Source organism: Malaclemys terrapin, chromosome 22 (assembly GCF_027887155.1).
Source record: "Malaclemys terrapin pileata isolate rMalTer1 chromosome 22, rMalTer1.hap1, whole genome shotgun sequence".
In the NCBI taxonomy this organism is placed as follows: Eukaryota; Metazoa; Chordata; order Testudines; family Emydidae; genus Malaclemys; species Malaclemys terrapin.
The window spans coordinates 17,529,311-17,547,491 of record NC_071526.1 but is presented as its reverse complement, the minus strand read 5'-3'; the positions used below and the strand labels follow the sequence as shown (position 1 = coordinate 17,547,491).

At 64.4% G+C, this 18,181-nt stretch overlaps 1 protein-coding gene across 4 annotated transcripts; it reads left to right on the top strand.

Annotated features, from left to right (window-relative positions):
- Positions 1 to 3,307: 3,307 nt before the first annotated feature.
- Positions 3,308 to 16,677, top strand: EVA1B (eva-1 homolog B). Of its 4 annotated transcripts, none has more exons than XM_054011835.1 (3): positions 3,308 to 3,410; positions 13,397 to 13,515; positions 13,800 to 16,677. In XM_054011835.1, the coding sequence occupies exons 2-3, from the start codon at positions 13,449 to 13,451 to the stop codon at positions 14,207 to 14,209; spliced, it is 477 nt and encodes a 158-aa protein (XP_053867810.1). In that variant the 5' UTR covers positions 3,308 to 3,410; positions 13,397 to 13,448; the 3' UTR covers positions 14,210 to 16,677. The 4 variants fall into 4 exon arrangements, with proteins under 4 accessions (XP_053867810.1, XP_053867809.1, XP_053867807.1 ...); XM_054011834.1 differs by having other exon boundaries at positions 13,383 to 13,515; XM_054011832.1 differs by lacking the exon at positions 3,308 to 3,410 and adding an exon at positions 5,624 to 5,755.
- The last annotated feature ends 1,504 nt before the right edge of the window (positions 16,678 to 18,181 follow it).

Sequence of the window (18,181 nt, the reverse complement as noted above, 5' to 3'; positions counted from 1 at the left end):
CAGGATAGGTGGCGCTTCAGTCCGAGGCCCCACTCCCAAGGGGACGATTCAGCCCAGGGTGGCTGCTGTGGGAGGAGCCCATGGGGCCATGTGAGTGCGACCCAGCCTGGAGGGCTGCCCTGCCTTTTTCCTGTTGCTGCAGAGGGTGATTCCTGGGTGGGTTGGGCACTTCCTAATGCGCAGCTCTTGCTGGCCTGACAGGCTCCCTGCTTTGGGGGCTGGTTTGGCAGGGATGTGTCATCACTGACTGCTGAGTCAAACCCTGCACCCCCACCCCTTCTGGTCTGGGCACTGGGGCTTCCCCTCCCCTTGTTAGAGAAAACCACCAGGGCACCGGGCCCACAAGGCCCTGTGCTTCCCCCTGCAATAGCAGAGTGGGGCTGGGAGAGGAGCCCCCCAACCCGAGAGCAAGCGGGGTCTGGGAATGCATAGACCCCAGGGCTGGCGGCTGGTTGTGTCCCAGGGAATTTGAGGCGGCTCCTCCAGTCAGTTCAAGGGCTTTTCAGGCTGCCCGTTACCTGCACTGCTGTGGAAATATGTGGCTGGCTGGTTCGGTACAAGTGCAAGAGCAGGAGCCGAGCGCTAGAAGGCAGCTGTGGGCTGAGTTCAGGGCCGGGCCAGGCTGTTCATGTGCATTTAATAAACACCAAAAATCCCCGCCATGGAGAGCTCCAAGCTGAAGTTTGCGGGAGGCCCCGACTCTGGAACAAACAGCGTAATGTGACCCCCAGTCTGTCCCCGCTCCTCCCCAATGCTCCCCGCAGAGCCCACCCTAGTACCCTTCATCCACCTCAAACTGTGTCCCTGCCTCTCTGGGCCTCGGAGGCGAGCTTGGTGCTGGTTTCAGGGGCATCCGCCCCACCCAGCTGGCAGCTCCCAGTGCCTGGTGCATGATGGGATGGAAGGAAGGGCCCAGGAATGCCACAGGCTAAGAGCCCCATGTTCCCCTGGAAGCAAGCTCCTCTGACCCTCCACACATGCTCCTGCTGTTATGGGGGTCATGCCATGTGGTGCTGGCATGAGGGGGTGCACACAGCCCTGCTCCTCACAGCAGTGGTGGCACACAGAGACCCCATTGCTGGCTGGCTAGCAGAGCCAGACCCCCCACACGCCGGGCCAGGCCGCCTTGGTGCCTAGATTTCAAGCCGCTCCCAGGAGACACCACCTACTTATTCTCTGCGTTATGGTCTCACGTAGAGAATTCAACCAAGAGCGAGGCCCTGGCGTGCTGGGTGCTGCACAGACCAGGCAAAGGGGGAAGGGGACAGAACCAGCCTCACCCCTCCAAGGTCTTGGCTCCAGCAGGGAGATGGGTGAGGGTGCTGAGCCAGACCCCTGCCCCATGTGCTCAGATGCCACTCCCCTCTCGGAGGGCAGCAGGGATGCACAGGACTCCCTGGGTGGCCAGGTGCAGGCTTGTCTGCATTGGTGTCCTGCTCCCCTGAGGTCTGGCCGTGCTGTTCCTTGCCGGGTTCCTCTGAATGCCAGTGAGTGGGGCAGGGCTGGCAGAGCCATCGGTGCTGAGTGACTCCCCCTGAATGCGAGGGGCTCCTGTGACGAGCCGATTCTCTGCACAGAACCAAGGGGGGCTGGAGCCCTGAGGTTCCCCAGCGGATTCATGTGGGCAGCAGGAGGGACAGAGACTGTTTTAAAAGGTGGCGGCTGCTTCTCTGAGCAAGGGGTCAGCCCATGGCCACATGGCAGGAGGCCAGGCTGGAGGAGGGAGCAGCAGGAGGGGCTGCCCTGCGTGTGGACGCTGACCAGACCCGGGACTTGCAGGAGGGGTGAGCTCAGCCCTCATTTGCCCAAGCTCTGTGCCTCACTGTGCCAGCGAAGAGTAAAGTGTCTGGCTAGGAAATCCCTTTGCTGCACCCGTTCTCCTTGCTCCCCTGAAAGGGTTAACCGAACACGCCACATGACCCCAGGCAGGTGGCCTCTGGGGGGGACGTGTCTAAGTGGCTAGGGTCCGGATGGCCAGACTTCCCACGCTCTCCCCCCCGCCACTCGCCTGCCCCTCCCTCCCGCACATCCTGGAAGGCGACGGATGCTGCAGCCTTCCTTGTCCAGGGATGGAGGCTGGAGCTGAGCCGAGGCCCCTGAGCCGAGCTGTGGCCAGTCTGCAGAGAAGGGTGGAGGCCAGTGCCCCCCATGCCTTGGCTCAGGCCCAGTGATGGTGGACTAGTGCAGCCGCTGTCCCAGGCCAGCTCCTGCCTCGCTCGCCCCGCAGACACGTGCCCTGGGGAGAGGAGGGGTGCTGGCCGGGCTCCCCCGCAGGAGCGGTGCCAGGCTGGTGGCCCTGACACTGTTGCTGATGGAAGCCAGGGCAAAGCTCACGCGAGGAGCGGAGCAGGTGGAGCAGCCGGCTCTACTTTTGCCTCCTGGGGCAGGGCTGGGCCCGGGGTCTGCGAGCTCCTGAGCGGGGGAGGATGGGGCCACAAGCAGCCATTTGCTGCGAGGGAGAGGGCCGGCAGGGCTGCTTCCCGCAGACAGAGTCCCGTGGGCTGGGGCCTGTGGGGGACGGGGGTTGAGGCCCCACAGCTCCCCCTGTCCCAGCACTGGGCCCGGCTAGAGCCCAGGTCCATGCAGAGGGGCACGTGGAGGCTGCACCGAGCCCGGGGCTCACAGGCTGGTGGGTGCAAACCCCTCCCCCCTCACAGGGTGTGACGGGGTCAGTCCAGGCGGAGCAGTGGGGGGGGGATGGTAAGTGTCCCCCCGCACCAGCACACACAGCTCGGGGCTGAGTGCGAGGTTCACTCCCTGCTCCAAATGCTCCCTGCCGCCAGGGTCTCTGCCCGCAGAGTGAGGGGATGGGGGTTTGCAGCACCAGGGATCCAGGTTCGAGTCTCAGCAGCCCGTGTGACTCAGGCCCAGTCACATATGACCAGGGTTCCTAGCTGCCAGCACGGCCCCGAGGTGCTGGGCCCCGGGGCCTCCGGCCTGGACTGTGGAGAACCTGGGGTGCAGGAAAGATGGGGGGGCAGGCTGGGGGGTTAAGTATGAGAGCTGGTGGGGACACTGGTTGGGCTCTGGAGGTGGGGGGGAATTGCTGGGTGTTGGAGCCAGGGCTGGGGCAGGCCCGTCTCCTGTACTGGGCGATGCACAAAGCGCTGCCTTTGCAAAGTTTTCCTCAGGGCCCTGCCCCCAGCTCCCACCGTCCCCAGAGAGCCAGGTTTAACCCGCTACCCCCTCCCCCCCGTCCCAGCTTGCGGGAGGGGGCTGCCACGGGCTGCTCTGGGGAGCGCTGACCGCCAGGCTCCTCCAAACTATTTCCTGTTGCTGCAGCGTTAATGCTAAACAGACCTTTCTCTCCCACTTCCCAGCCAAAGTGCAGCCAGCTCCTGCCGCCGTCGCACAGCCCCAGATCCCGCATCAGCCAGGCGGCCCCGTGCCCCCCAGCGCCCCTCGGCCCGGTGAGTACCAACCCCACCAACAGCCGCCTGCTCGGTCTCCCTTTCGGTCGCTCCTACTCTGGCCTCAGTGCTTTGCAAAGGAAGCTGCAGGGGCTCGAAAAGGCATTTGGGAGGGAGCCTTCTTGTCCCAGCGCGGGGGGGGGAGCATGGCTCCCAATGGGTCAGAGCTGGGGCCAGGTCACGCACCAGCCCAGGGGATGGCCCCCTCTATCCTGCCCCCGGCCGCTCACCCACAGCACCACGGGCCCCCATCTTCTGTCTGCGTCCGTCTGCACACGCACTCCCTCCCTGGGCAGAGGCAGGGCAGCGGGAAGGCCTGGACATGCCCTCGTCCCATGCTCCGTACCCTGGGCCATGATACGGGGCTCTTCCCACTATGAGAAGGTGTCACATTTGGGGGTACTCCTGTGCACTGCCCACACCATGCCTGGCCGGCTGGATTCCCCAGCCTGGCACCCCCTCCTATGGCCCACAGCCCCGCAGCCCCCAGGGCAATGGGGTGCAAGAAACAGGCCCTTCCTTGGGCCGTGGCAAGAAGAGCCAGGAACCAGAATTCCCCAAAGACGTCGGTGCCCAGGCAGCCCGGGTGCCCCCGAATGCTGCCTGCTTCGCTTTTCGCTGCCTGGTATCAAAGGGCACGGGGGGAGGCTGGTGCCAGCTCTAGGGGGCAGGAGGGCAGGTCTCGCCTCTGCCCTGGCACTGCACCCAGCCTGGTTCCCCCTTACCACAGACCGTCTAGCCCCCTGTGCCCCGTATCAGCCTGTCCGAGCAGGTGCCTGGCCCAGCTCCCCCTGCCTTGCTGTCCTTTCTGCATTGCACACCCTGACTCAGTGTTAATCATTAACCAGGCGCTGCTCCTCCCTGGTGGGGCCCCTGCGGCAGGCCCATGCTGCGCTTGGCCTGGATGCACAAGAGTGTGGGCTTTGGGGAGTCCTGCAGCAGGATGGACTCCCAATCTAGGGAACCCCTCGCTGCTGCTGGGATCGAACTAGACTTCACGTCCCACCCCAGGGGCATCGAATGCGTCAGGGACCCAGGTTGAGGTTTCCAAAAGCACCTCGGTCCCCTTGGAGCACCCATTGCAAGGGCATGCAAAGTGCAAGCCTCAATCACCTCGGCTGCTGGGACCCCTCCAAGGGGCTCACTGCCCCACCGAGCTGCTGGGGGGCCAGAGGCAGGTTCCGCATTGTGGGTCGGGGTTCCCTGGGGGCTCTCGGAGCCCTGGCAATGCCAGGGCTGTTGTGCGTTTGGAGGGGCCCGGCTGCCTGCGGGAAGCGCTAGGAATGGCCTGTCCAGGGACAATTCTGCTGATGTGTCACATATTTGCTGCATTTCTTTCCTCATTCCTCCCTGTGTAGAGACGTTTCTGGGAAATCAGCTCACCCCTGCCAGGGCCCGAGTGCAGGGAGAGTCGCGGGAGCTCTGGGGGCATCTCCTACCCACGCTCCTTCCATTCCACCCCGACTCTTTCCCCCACGCGTCAGACCGCACCAGTTCTCAGTGCAAAACCTCGTCCTGGCCGCAGGCTGGCCTGAGGCTTCAGAGGATGGCGAGGGTTACGTGTGACTGTGGGCCATGCCTGGGGTGGGGGGGGGCATGTTGGGGAGATTGGGCTGTGCCTGGTGCCCTATGTTGGGGTGACTCTGCTCCGTGCCTGGGGCCCCATGTTGGGTGCGTTTGGGCCGTGCCTGGGGCCCCGTGTTGGGGTGACTGGACTGTGTTTGAGCCACGTTCCAAGGGAGCCTGAGGATGGAAATTGAGCAAATATCTCAGCCTGGCCTGAGCATTTCTTTGAGGTTTTTAGGCTCGTTGACCCCCAAAGTAGAAGTGAATTGGGCAGTGCTGGGCCCCAGGGGTCCCCCGTGCTCCCCAACACAGGGCCGGGGATTAGCTCGTCCTTGCTGTGACTCCCCCACTTCGGAAAGGCCCTGGGGATCCAGGGGGCAGTCTGAGGAGCAGAGGGACAGTTCATAGGGGCCCAGCGCCCCCTTTTCCCATTGCCTTTAAATCTCCCTCCTGCGGAGCTTCCTGCCGAGGGGAGGGGGAGGGGACGGCCAGGGGAGGGGCAGGTTTGCCCTCCCCCCCACTCTCCGACAGTGACTTTTCCTGTGAGCGCTGCAGCTTGGACTCTAACAATTATTGCCTGTGCTCACATCTGGAAGGAAGTGAGCGGCTCTTTCCACTGGGCGCCTGCACCGGGGGGGGGGGGGGGGGCTGGCCGCCAGCTCCTGTCCCGCCCCAGCTGCAGAGGGCCCCAGGAGCTCCAGAACGGGGCTGCTCCCAAGCCTGCGGACGGACATGGGGGGAGCCGGGAGGCCCCTGCTGTGAAGGTGGCAGCACAAGGGGTAAGCTGGTGCCTGCGAGGCGCGCCCCTCCTTTCCCTGGCAAAGCGCAGCAGGGGGTGAGGGGCCGGTGTGGGGTTGGGTTGGGGGCGAGACTGTCACGGTCCATGCACTTCAGCATTAACCCTTGCCCGCTCCTTGGGTGAAGCAACACTGGTCAGCTTTTGCCAGGGCTGGGCAGCCGGGCTCTGTCAGCCAGAGGCCCGCGCCCTCGGCCGCCGTCTGTGCCTGGCTCTCTGGCTGCTGCTGGTGGCGGCTGGTCGCTCGGCGGGGTGCTGTGTGCAACGCCGATCGGGCGGCATGCTGCTCTTGCTGCCTCAGTACCCCCCAGGGATCTGGCCTCTGGCTGAGTGACCCCGTGGCTCTGTTGTGGGCACCTGGACCACCCTTCCCCCTCCTCCGGGGGCCCTAGAGCTGGGCAGCGCACAGGGCTGTGCTCCTGGAGCCTGCACAAACCGGGCGTCTCCCTCAAATCCGCCGGCCATGTCCCCCCGGGGTTCCCATGAGCAGCCAGGGGCCAGGCCCAGCGCCACTCCCCGCAGCCGGCTCTGTGGATTCCAGCTGGGGCTTGGCCCCCAGGTCCTGCCAGCGCCCCCAGCCAGGAGCCACCGAGTGCTGCCAGTAACTGCCTCCTGCCCCGCAGACGGGATCTCACTGCAGCCCCCAGGCAGGTGGGACCCTCCCGCCCCACAACTGGTCCCGCTGCTTCGCGCTGTCATCCCCACTTCGTGCCTCCCGCTCCGGGGTAGGAAGTGGGGTCACGGCTGATCCAGCCCCACAGCGGCCAAGAGGCGCCCCCAGCCCAGCCGCACCAGCAGCAGGGAGAAGGGAGCGAGGGGCAGGGAGCAGAGCAGCCAGGGCTGAAGCCAGGCCAAGACCAATACCTTAAAGCAGGGGAGGGGGGTCGATTCTGCAGGCACACGGTGGTGGAGCAGCCTCATGTACCGTCCATGCACCCGTGTCCTGCCCTGTCCTGCTGCCCATCAGCCCTATCCCCGCCTGCACTGGCAGAATCACTGCCCAGCGTGCGACACCGAGCCCAGGTGTAATCCTTGCTCCTGGGCACAGGAAGGGGCTGTACGGTGGGGTGGGGCCCAGGCAAACCAGGGCCATTACTTCACCCCACAAAGCCACCGCTGGCCTGTCCGGGGAGGAAGCCAAAGTTGGCGTCTCATGAGGTAAATATGCCTTTCAAAAACAAGCCCAGGCCGCCCCAGAACAAGCAGCTCGGGAAGAGGTGACTTGAGTCCGTCCCCCTGCCCTCCCCGGCCACCCCCGGGCTCCTGGTTCCACTTCCCCCTCCCTTTGCCTCTTCTCCTCTGCCCTCGCCCCCCAGGTTCCCAACCCCCGGCTTGCTCCTCTCTCTGCTCCCCCCACCCAGGAGTGCTAAGTAAATACATGGCCTGCAGATAAAGCGCTATGGTTTTAATTTAAAAGGCGAGGTGTGTGTGGAGGAGAAGTAAACTGGCCCCTTCTCGTTGTACTTAGAAACCTGCCAAAGGCACTAATCAGAGTTTCCCACAGATTAGGGTCCTTTGAAACAAATGGTTATGAAAGGACTAAACTTCCCATGGTCCGGAGCCTTCCTCTGCCCCCGCCCCTCCCAGCTGCTCAGGCACAAGAAAGTTGTCAGGACAGCATCAACCACATGCCCGGCTCTTTAGAAGGGCAATAAGACCCGGTCGCTGCCCCAAAGAGTTGACAGTAGGTAGGCACCATACCAGGGAGGGAGATGGAACGAAGGCAATAGGAAGCCACACACCTGAACTGCAAAGTAAGGGGCAGCGTCTGGTTAGTTCCCTAATTTGTTTGAAGCGTGTGGTGGGAGGGAGGACAGAGGGCTGGTGGGAAGATCAGTTTGAAGAATGCATCTGAAGAAGTGAGGTTTTTATCCATGTACACTTATGCCCAAATAAATCTGTTAGTCTTTAAGGTGCCACCAGACTCCTTGTTGAGTCTGAAGGAAGACATGCAGATTAAAGGCAGGCCTGGAGGAGTGAGTGGGCACATGGCAGCTTGGTGCTGAGAGGGGGATCATCCAAAGCGCTTGGAGGAAGTGTCAGTTCTCCCACTCCCGGGCTCTTGATTCCCTCAGGCCCAGGGCTGGGGGAGCAGGGGGCTGTGGGTAAAGATTGAGAGGTTGGAGCAGAGGGGTGGGGTGGGGGAGAATCAAGGGCTGCGACAGCTCGGGGGGCTGGAGATCAGAACTGAGGGGCCATCCACAGAGCTGGGGAGCCTCGGAGCGGGATCAGGCTGGCAGAGGGGCATGGGCTGGCTCCCTCCCTGCCGCTCTGTGCCTGGCTCCAGCCCATGTTCCGAGCCCTTTAATTGCTCAAGCACTAAATTCATCCCAAACGTTCAGGGGAAAGAATAGAGGCGTTTCTGTGCCCGGCTGCAGCTCCAGAGCCCCCAGCCAAGAGCATGTGGTCAGGAGCCCGGCGTCTGCAGATTTACTGCCATTCCACACATTGTTGGGATCATCCTATTTACTCAGCGCAAGCCAGAAACTGTCTGGGGCAGATCTGGGCAGGGGAACAGCGGTGGCGGGGCTGAGCTGGGAGAGCTGCAGCCTGCTGGAGTATCCCAGGGAGAGCCACTGGGGACCTGGCAGAGCCACACCTGGGACAGTGGCTTCTTAACATCTGTCCGGCTGCCAGCTAGCCCGGGCCAGGGATGCAGGCAGCAGACGGCCATGCGGTGTTATTTCATGGCTGGGGGATGGGCAGCTGGCACCCAGAGCTCGGTGCATTGAAAAACGCAGCCCGATGCTCTTTGAAGCTAAGCAGGCCTGCAGCTGGCTGGGGAGGCCCAGAAGGAACATCTGGGCAGCTGTGATTCACTAGTTAGCGGGGTACCCTCCTGCGACACGGTCATAGCACAGGGAGAATAGCTGTGCTCTCACCCCTGAGGTGGCGGCATGGTGGTCTCTGCCGAGCTGTGTAACCTGCTCTGGGAGCCCTCGGGACGCCCGGCGCTGGACGAGTGCCGGCGTGGGGCATCGCCAGCGCTGCCTTCCTGCCACAGGAGTGACCCTCTCCATTGTCCTGGGATGCTGGGAAGGGAAGACTATTGACTGGGTTGTTTGGCTCTGCTCCCCTTCTGCTCTCCCTCTGCTCAGCTCTCAGCACAAGCCCCTCCAGCCGGGCGAGGGCAGGTCAGCCCCTGCGGACGGCCCATCGCTCCCCAGCATCTCCGCTGAGAGGCCAGCAAGGGCTGCAGTCAGGGCCAGCTGTGGTGGGGGAGTTGCCTGATTTCCACTGCTGTTCTCCCCCCGTCTGCTAGTGGCTGCGGTGAGATAGCCCATCACATGAGGAGGGCAGGGGAATGAAGGCTCCAGCAGGAGTGGGACCTCCTGAGCCAGGCTCCTCTGAGCTGTGACACACATCGTCAAGGGAGGACAGCAGTGCTCCCTCATAGCGGGCAGCCGGCCTAGCCCTGTGTCCCCAGCCAGTGCCCTGGCCACTGCCTGGTGTCTAGGGCCAGGTGGCGAACAAGGGAGGAGCCTGGGTTTGCTCCCGTACCTGATAGCAGCAGCAGGGTGGGATCCCACAGGGGCATGGGACCCTGTGCTCCCAGCCCGCTTCCTGCCCTGAGCACTAATGGCACCATGCACTGCAGGAAGGGATGTTGGCAGGGCTCTGACCTGGGAATGAGAGAGGCCCCAGCTCAGTGTGAGAGGGGTCCCTGTGCACCAGCCTGGGGGAACACGCCCGCTGCCTGCACGCAGAGAGCGCAATCCCCAGTTGCCGTAGGCTCCATGCCCATCTTGCCCAGGTCTGCTGAAAGCCTGAAAATCCAGCCCTGTCGGCAGAGAGGTGGCTGCATCGGACTCTGGAAAGCACGACCAGGCCCCTGCCCCAAAGAGCCGACAGCAGGACCCGGAGCCCCTGGAGAACGGCAGTGCCCTAAGGCCTGGATTCTCCACCATGTCCACTCGGGGGCAGCTGGGAGCAGGTTAGGGTGACCTTGCACCACTACAGGCTGGGCAGTAGCAGAGCGTGGCTCTGCTGTACCCCTCTGGCCCCTGCTGCAGGGCTGATGGGGGCAGTGGAACCAGTCCCCGCCCCACAGCCGTGGCCTGCAGGAGGAACTGGCTCACCCCGTGGGACTCCGGGCCTAGTCGAGGGTTAGCTTTGTGCAGCTGGGGGAGCGACGGGTCACTCCTGCTCCAGGAGCTGCTCTGCCCGGCACACGGCCCTGGCACTGAGCGGGCGATGTCTGACGTGGTCTACGATGTCCTGGCACCGAGGCTGCCCTGGGCTAGGTCCTCCCTGCTCTTGGCCAGAGACGCCCCCGGCTCCTCCGTGCCCAGCTCCGTCTCCTGGTAGCAGGCTCGGAGCGCCATGTGCAAACAATTCATGCCATGAGTGGGCCCTGGGCTGTCATGACAACAGCATGTGCTCTCCGTCCCTGTGGGGGGATCGTCCCCAGACACCACCCGGCCGAGTGGGGCGAGAGCTCGCTCCCTGCGGCACAGTCAAGAGCCGGGTGCAGCGGGCCAGGGAGGAGTTGGGCACAGCGGCGTCGGGTCATGCACCGGACAGGCCACGACGGGCTGGGCCCTAGTTGGGGGTGTGGGGGGGGGAGGCTGCAGCACATCTGCCAGAACAGGAGTCTGGGAAAGAGGAGTGGAGCTGGACGGTCTAGAGTGGGGGGTGTCTGGGCCTCCTGGGTCCTATCCCCGGCTCTGGGAGGGGAGTGGGGCCTAGTGGTTAGAGTGGGGGGGGGCTGGGAGTCAGAACTCCTGGGTCCTATCCCCGGCTCTGGGAGGGGAGTGGGGTCTAGTGGTTAGAGTGGGGGGGCGGCAGGGCTGGGAGTCAGAACTCCTGGGTCCTATCCCTGGCTCTGGAAGGGGAGTGGGGTCTAGTGGTTAGAGTGTGTGTGTGTGGGGGGGCAGGGCTGGGAGTCAGAACTCCTGGGTCCTATCCCTGGCTCTGGGAGGGGAGTGGGGTCTAGTGGTTAGAGTGTGTGTGTGTGTGGGGGGGCAGGGCTGGGAGTCAGAACTCCTGGGTTCTATCGCCGGCTCTGAGGGTGGAGTGGTGTCGAGCAGTGAGAGCAGATGGGGCTGGGAGCCAGGCCTCCTCAGTTCCGTTTCTGCCATTGACTTTGGTCATATCACCGTTGTGCTTTGTGCCTCACTGTCCCCTGTGTGACCTGGGAGGGTCACTCGCCTGTCCCCGGGCTAGGGCGAAGGGGATGTTTGCAGGCTCCGTACACTGGCATGGAGCTGATCCCTGTCCTTTCGAAGCCCTTCTTAGGTGAGCATGTCACGGAGTGTTTTCCTCGCATAGCCACCCCCGAGAGGGGCTGCCCAGGCTGGGTGCTGTCCTTTCACATCCTGGAGCTGAGCTCAGATCCTGCCTGGACACTTCCAGGTCTGGGGGCGCTGGGCTGGAGCCATCGCTGTGTGGGGCACACACCCAGAGGGACATTCCTTTCACCCTCCCGTTTCCCGAACTGGGGGTGTGCCCGTTAGCCGCCTCCTCCGTCAGGGCGGTAGGCCTAGAGATGATGGGCCCTGGGGGCTGGAATATGCTCTCACTGGGCTGGGGGATTGCCGGGGGTCTGGAGTGCTTCCCCTGGGGAAGGGGTGCACCGAGAGGTGCCTCGGATGGGAACCTGGGCCCTACGCAGTAGCTGTCTCTGGCCTCTGGGCAGCCTTCGATGGTGGCAAGGGCAGCTGCTGGGGCTCTCTCTGGGCTTTCCCCTCCCTCTGGAGTCCGAGGCCCGGCAGCCTCTGGGCTCAGTGTCTGCTCTGGATTTCCAGCCCCGCCCGCTGGCTCCCCGTCCAGCTGCAATGGGTTTGGCTTCGGTGCCTGCCTCTTCCTTGACACCAGCTGCCCTTTGGGGCCTGTGGGCAGGGGCGGGAACGGCAGGACGGTGCCATCAGGGTCACGCATGGAGCCAGGTGCTTCCGCTCCAAACCCGCCCCTGGGAGGTGGCTCTGCTGCTGACGGCCGAGCCCAGCGGCTCAGACGAGATGGGCAGGGACCCAGGCGAGCCAGGGAGCTCCTGCACTCACTGGGGCCCTGGCTTCCCACGTCCCCCATATGCTCCCGGCTTGTCGGTGTATCCTGCCGCCTCGCAGCTCCCCAGCCGGCACTGTCCCTCGCACCAGGGGCCGGGCTCTGGTGGGGCTGTGCCGGGGGCACCGTCTGCAGGGGGCCTGGATTCCGGGGGGAGGGGAAGCGCTGCCCTGAGCACCCTGGCCCCTGCCTGGTCGCGGGGACCCCCGTTCGCAGCACAGCAGCCTGGCTAATCCCCCTGCCAGCGGGCGGCTCCAGATGCCTGGTGTGCAGCTGCACGGACATAATGGGCAGCTCAGCCCCTCCCCCCAGGCAATAAAAACGTGGGCAGGCTCCGAAATCCACAGCAGCTCCTCCAGCAGGGCCTGGCGTCCCGAGCCGGTAAGGACTCCCCCCACGCCCGCGCCTCGCTCCCCCCCGCCCCATGTCTGTGTGCGCCAAGGAGCCACATGGGCACCCGACGCCTCCAGCTATTGGGGCCTTTGGGTGCCGGCAGTGGTGGGCTGGCTAAGTTGCCCTGGTAATCTCTGATTACCCCCATGCTGGGCAGAATCCCTCCCGCTCCCCACCCACCTCTGCGCAAAGGCCACCAACCATCCCCATGCCTGCCTGCCCTGCTGCTGCCCATCCTAGGAAACTAGGCCAGCCAGTGGCCTGAGCACAAAGCAGGGAGCTGCTAGGGTTCCGTTTCCGGGCTCTACGATCAAGCTAGTCACTGTCCCTTTCCGTGACTCGGTTTCCCCATTGTTGGCCCAGGGCTCAGGGAAGGCCCTGGGCAGCTGTAAAGCACTGTGTGAGGGTTATTTAGTGTCCCAGGATAGCGCTGGTTACACTCCTCTCTTGGGCAGTGGCCCCCTGGCACGACGACGAGCTGGGCTGACTGTCACGGTCTGGTTCTGGTGGTGCTTAGTCCCACAGCGCCTGTGAGCAAACCCTGGGGCCGGCTCAGCCCCTGCTGGGCACTGCCTTCTCGTGTTCCCTGGGGCTGGGGGTTGTGGGGCTGCAGGCTCCATTTGAAACCCAAGAGAGAAATGCAAGCCCCCTCCCTCGAGCAACCAGCTGCAGAGGGCAGTGGGCTGGGTTCAGGGAGCCAGCACCCGGCTAACGGGTGGGCAGCAGCTGTGCCAACTACAGCCCTGCGTGGCAGCTCTCAGCCCCAGGCTGGGACATGACCCGAACTCCTGCGGTGTGTGGCATCATGTTAAAAACCCAGAAATCCGCCCCCCCCGGGGGCGGGGGCGGCTGTTCGCTGGGCTCTAAAATGCAGCAGTGAGCTGGTGCCTGGCGTGGCCTGGCGCATACACGCCAATAGCTCTGGCTTGGCAGGGCACGACTGGCGCGAGGCACCCCTGAGCCGGGACGGCCACCTGCCTCCCGTGAGGAGCGATCGCAGGACTCCCGAGGGCACCATGCTGCTGGCATTACAGTACCTGGCCCTTGCAGGGGGCCAATTAAGCCAGTGCCGGCGACCGGCCTCACCAGGCCCAGACCTTGGGTGGATCTGCCCCTCGGAAACAGCCATGGCCCTCCCTAACCAGCAGCAGGGAGGGCTGAGGGGCTGGAGCAGGGGCAGAGGAGCGGTGCCTGGGCAGCCCCATTTCAAGCCCCCGTCTCCTAGGTGCCACGAGCCCGTCGCCCTTCGGCCTGGCGAGAGCCCCAGTGTGGCCACCATGGAGACACGCAAGCGGGAGATGGATCTGCTGAGCAACAGCATGGCCGCCTACGCCCACATCCGAGGTGGGTGTCCGGGGCGGGGGGATGTGCTGACCACTTGCGCACTGGGTGCTCCTGGGGTGGATGGGAGGGGGGAGCAGGGCAGGTGTCTAGCTCCCCCTCTCCCCCCCCCGCTCCCTCCCCAGTTTGGGCAGCTGCACAGGGCCATGGGAGCCCTGGGAACTCCGGGCTTGGCAGGCACCAACCGCCCAGGGAGAGCCCAGGGGCTGGCTGCCCTCTGGCTGGGCATGGGTGCCCAGCATGACAGGTCCTGTCTCTCAAGCCCCTCCCCTTTGTTTCCGTGCCAGACAATCCTGAGAGTTTTGGCCTCTATTTTGTCCTGGGCGTCTGCTTCGGCCTGGTGTTAACCCTCTGCTTGCTGGTGATCCGCATCTCCTGCCGGCCGCACACCCGCAGCCTCCCTGCCAAGCCCAGGAGGAGCCTCCGGGATGTCAGCGAGGAAGACGAGGAGGAGGAGGAGGAGGAGGACACGGTTGACAACGTGGCGACGGAGTCCCCGCTGCCCATCACCGAGATCCCCCTGGAGAACCACAGCCCGGCCGATGGCACCTTGACTGTCAACGTCTTTGCCTCGGCGGAGGAGCTTGAGCGGGCCCAGCGGCTGGAGGAACGGGAGCGCATCATCCGGGAGATCTGGCGCAACGGCCAGCCGGACATCCTGGGCACGGGCACCGTGGGCAGAGTGCACTACTACTGACTGCGGGCACGGGGCCTGGCTGCCCAGCTCCCTGAGCTCGACTGTGATGGCAGCCCCTCGGCCACGTGGGGCCCTGGTAGGCGGGCCCCCTGCACGCGCTGCTCTTGGGCACCCTTTCCGGGAGTGCCTGTGAGTCTGGAGATGTTCCCCAGCCCTTTGCACAGCCCCTGGGCACCGTGTCTGTGTGCGAGCTGGGCGGGGCTTGGCCCCCTGAAATGCCCCGTTAGCTGGCGCCAGCTGCGCGTGGCGTTTGTTACTGGCGGAGCCAGGATCTGCCGAGCACCAGGCTCCTCAAGGCGCTGCTCTCGTTAACTGACTGCGCAGGGCCCCGCTAACGGCGCAGGAAGCGTCGCTCTCACCGCTGGTGATGGGGAGCCCCCCCCCCTTTCCCGCAGGAGCTCCCTGCCCCCACCTGATCAGGGACACGGCGCAGGTCCTGCCAGGCTGGCTTCCCGCCCTCAGCGAACCAAGTGCATGGGACGGCAGCAAGGAGAGAACTGAGTGCCCAGGAAGCCCAGCCCCTGGAAGGGTCCTGCTGGGGCATGGATGGACTGGGGCTCATGGACGGACACTCCCAGAACTGGCCACCATGGGTGGCTTCGTCCCTTCCTCTGAAACACCTGGTACTGGCTGGTGTTGGAGGGACAATGCCAGGCTAATGGGTTCCCCCGGTCCAGCCCCCACGTAGTGCAGAGTGCTAGGTAAGGTCGAGCTTAAAGGCTAGGGGCAGCGCGATAGTTATCGGTCTGTTAGCAGTAGTTCCTGGGGTGCTCGTGTCACAGTGTGTGGGGGAGTCAGGGCCCTGCACCCCCCACTTCCTGCGATTCACCGTGACTCTTAGCCAGCCAGTAAAAGAGGTGGTTTATTAGATGACAGGAACAGAGCTTGTAGGTACAGAGAACAGGACCCCTCAGTCAGGGCCATCTTGGGGTGTGGGGAGCCCAGACCCACGTTCTGGGCCTCTCCCAATCTCCCCAGCCATCTCCACACTGACACTCCCTGCAGCCGGCTCACCCCTGGCTCCTCCTCCCGCCTTTGTCCAGTTTCCCGGGCAGGGAACTGCCAACCCCCTCCTGGGCTCAGGTTACGGAGGGCAGTCGCCAGCCTTTATGTGCTGGTCCCCAAGTATCATCCCCCAGTGAAGTCACCCCCTTATTTCCCATCCCCATCTCGTATTAATGCAGACAGTAAACTAGTAAAACTCCCATGCACCATTCCCAGGTTAATCCTCCCTGCTCCATCCCAGCTCGGTTCAGCTGCCCAGCCATGCCCACGGCTCCGGAGGCCGGCATGGGGATGGGCTGCCCGTTGGCTGTGCAGTGACTGGCTTTGCATTCCTGCACGAGCGGGTGGCGCTGCAGGTGGCCTAGGGCAGCATGGTCCTGCAGAGCCCGTCCGAAGGGCTCTGTGCCCATGGGGGCAGTCCCAGCCCTTGCAGGAGAAGGGAACCCTGCTGACCCCCATGGGCGTGTGGCTGGACCCCTTCCCTAGCACTGACAGGTGCCTGCTAGGCCCATGCACGTGTCTGGCCCAGCAGTCCAGCCCCCTGCCAACCCCTCAGGCCGGCAAGCCCCAGAGCTCGTGGTGCTGAGCCGCCAAGCCCCCCAGGGCACCAGCCATCCTCTTGGCCACTGGCTGCGGGTGTGAAAGGAGCCAGGCGCCCAGCAGCTGCAGGGAGGGTGATGCTGAACTGCTGCTGGTGTGGACTGTGTCTCACTCCGGTACTATAGGAGGGAGGGACATGGGCAGGGGTTTGGGCCCAGGACCATGACTCTTACACTCTGGGGACCCTGTCTGGGCTAGGCCCTGCCAATGCAGCTGGCTGCTGGGCTTTCTTGGGCCAGCGACAGGGGGTGGGGGCTGCTGGAGATAGAGAGCGAGACCCCCCCCCACACTTCACCCCCAGGGATCCTCTCCATGGGCTGTGTCTCCCCTCCACCCGAGGGGCAAGGGCCAGGGCGTGGTGTTGCTCTTGGACACTGGGGTGGTACCGTGTAGTGCAGGGACATTGCTGCACCTTGAGCAGTTGGTACGATTCCCTCTGCCCACGCCGTAGCCACTCCCTGGGGAGCTCCAGGAAGGGAAGTCGCGGCAGCGCTGCCCCCACCCGCTCCAGTTTGGAGCCTGGCCCCAAACCAGCCCATTGGCTGCTCAGCACGGTGGGTGAGGTTGGTTACTGGTGCTTCCCCGGACAGCACCGCCACAGCACCCTGGTCTGACTGGGAGGCCCATGCTGCTTGGTAGGTGCCCAGCCAGCCTGTTCCCAGAGCGCGGGGGTGGGGGGTTAGACCAAGCCTGACCTCTCACTGCGGAGTTTGCAAAGGATGTTAATTGTGGCAATACGGTCAGAGCATTTGGCCATCACTGCCCGGGTCAGGGGCTTGTGCCCAGGAGCGTAGGGGAGCCCCACAGCAGCATGCAGTGTCTGGCTCTGGCCAAAGGACGGTCTGGCCAGTGTGGGGCCCTTCGTGTAGCACAACGTAGGCAGAGCTCGCGGCTACTAGGTCAGAGCACTCTGGCCCTGAAATGTGCTTTTATAAACAGCATGGACCCTTCCTCAAAGCAGCGTGGTCTCTTGCGGCATCCGGGGCTAGGCCCCTTCCAATCCCTGGCTGTTCTCCTCAGGGCAGTGCCCCAGCCCGGAGCTCAGCTCTGCCCGCTGGGAGCAGAGCCACAAGAGAGCAGGGAACAGAGCCACAAGAGAGCAGGGAGCCCTGCGCTCCAGAGACAGGTTTCAGCCCCCCCAGGATTCACCCAGCACAGAGTCAATGCAGGGCAGCACCCAGGCCTGCGGGGGCTGGGAGTGGGAGGGGAGAGAGACCTGGCTGATGGCGAAGTGGAACCCAGCACAGCCACTGCCCTGCAACAGCAGGCTGGCAGGGCTGGCAGCGCCGAGGGGGCAGGCCTCAGGGCCCGCCCCCAACATTTTGGCACCTGAGGTGGGGAGCTCACGTGATGCCCCCTTCCCCCCTCGCTTGGGCCAAAACTTTGAAAGGTCTCAATTCTGGGTCCTAGTGGTGCCCCCACATACACACAGTCTGGCACCTGAGGTGGCCACCTCAGTTCTCCTCATGGTAAGGCCAGCCCTGGCAGGCCTCCATCCTTGCCCCTGCACCCCAGCTGCTGTGCAGCTTGGGTCAACCCCCCCCCCCCCGCACCTCAGTTTCCCTGGCTGCAAGAACCCCTTTGAGCAGCTGCGAGGGCAGTAGGTGCAAGGAGCAGTGAGGGTCCAGGCATTAGAGCCTGTGCCCCTGGCAGGCAGATGCCCCAGGGCACCTAGGAGCCCCAACCCAGCAGCTGCACCTGCCCCCCCCCACCTTGGTCCTGAGCCCAAGCCTCCCCTCCCCCCCTTGTGGGAGCTGCTGTCTGGAGAAGCCTTCCCAGGCTCCTTCCCCTCCCCTGGCCCCAGCATTCCTGCTAAAATTAGTTGCTGTCCCTTTCCGGCAGCATCTGACTTGCCCCATCACTCACTCGCTGCTTCCTGGATTGGGGGGGGGGGGGGGAGGAGAGGAGGTGGCTGCCGGTTCTGGGCTGGCTGCCAGCAGGATAGCCCAATGCGCTGCGGTTAGCGCAGCCAGCCACAAGCCAGGGCTAGGGGGGCGCTCCCAGCTCGCTGGGGGTTGGGCTGCTTTCAAAGTCCATGGCAAGCTACGTCCCCTCCCCAGCCTCCTGCGCCAGGGGCTGCCCTTCACTCTGCGCCCCAGCCCACGCTGCTGTTCGTTCAGTGCCCTGTGTAAACACGCCCCTTGGCCCCCCTTAGCCAGCGTGAAGGACCCCCTGTGCTCCTCACTTCCAGCCGCTGGCACTGATCCCACGGCAGCCCAGAGCCACCTGCCCACGCTGGTGCAGCGCCACATGGCACCCCGGGGCCGAGCACTCAGCCTGCTGGCTCCCGGGCAGCGAAGGGCCTGGCCCAGCCCAGCCTTAGGCAGGTCGAACAGCAGGAGCTGCGCTGAGCCCGGGCCAGCCCAG

Excerpts from the sequence above, each read along its gene's own strand:
- EVA1B (XM_054011835.1), top strand. The coding sequence starts at position 13,449 with ATGGAGACACGCAAGCGGGAGATGGATCTGCTGAGCAACAGCATGGCC. Across the intron at positions 13,516-13,799 it reads CGCCTACGCCCACATCCGAG|ACAATCCTGAGAGTTTTGGC; the intron begins GTGGGTGTCCGG and ends TTTCCGTGCCAG.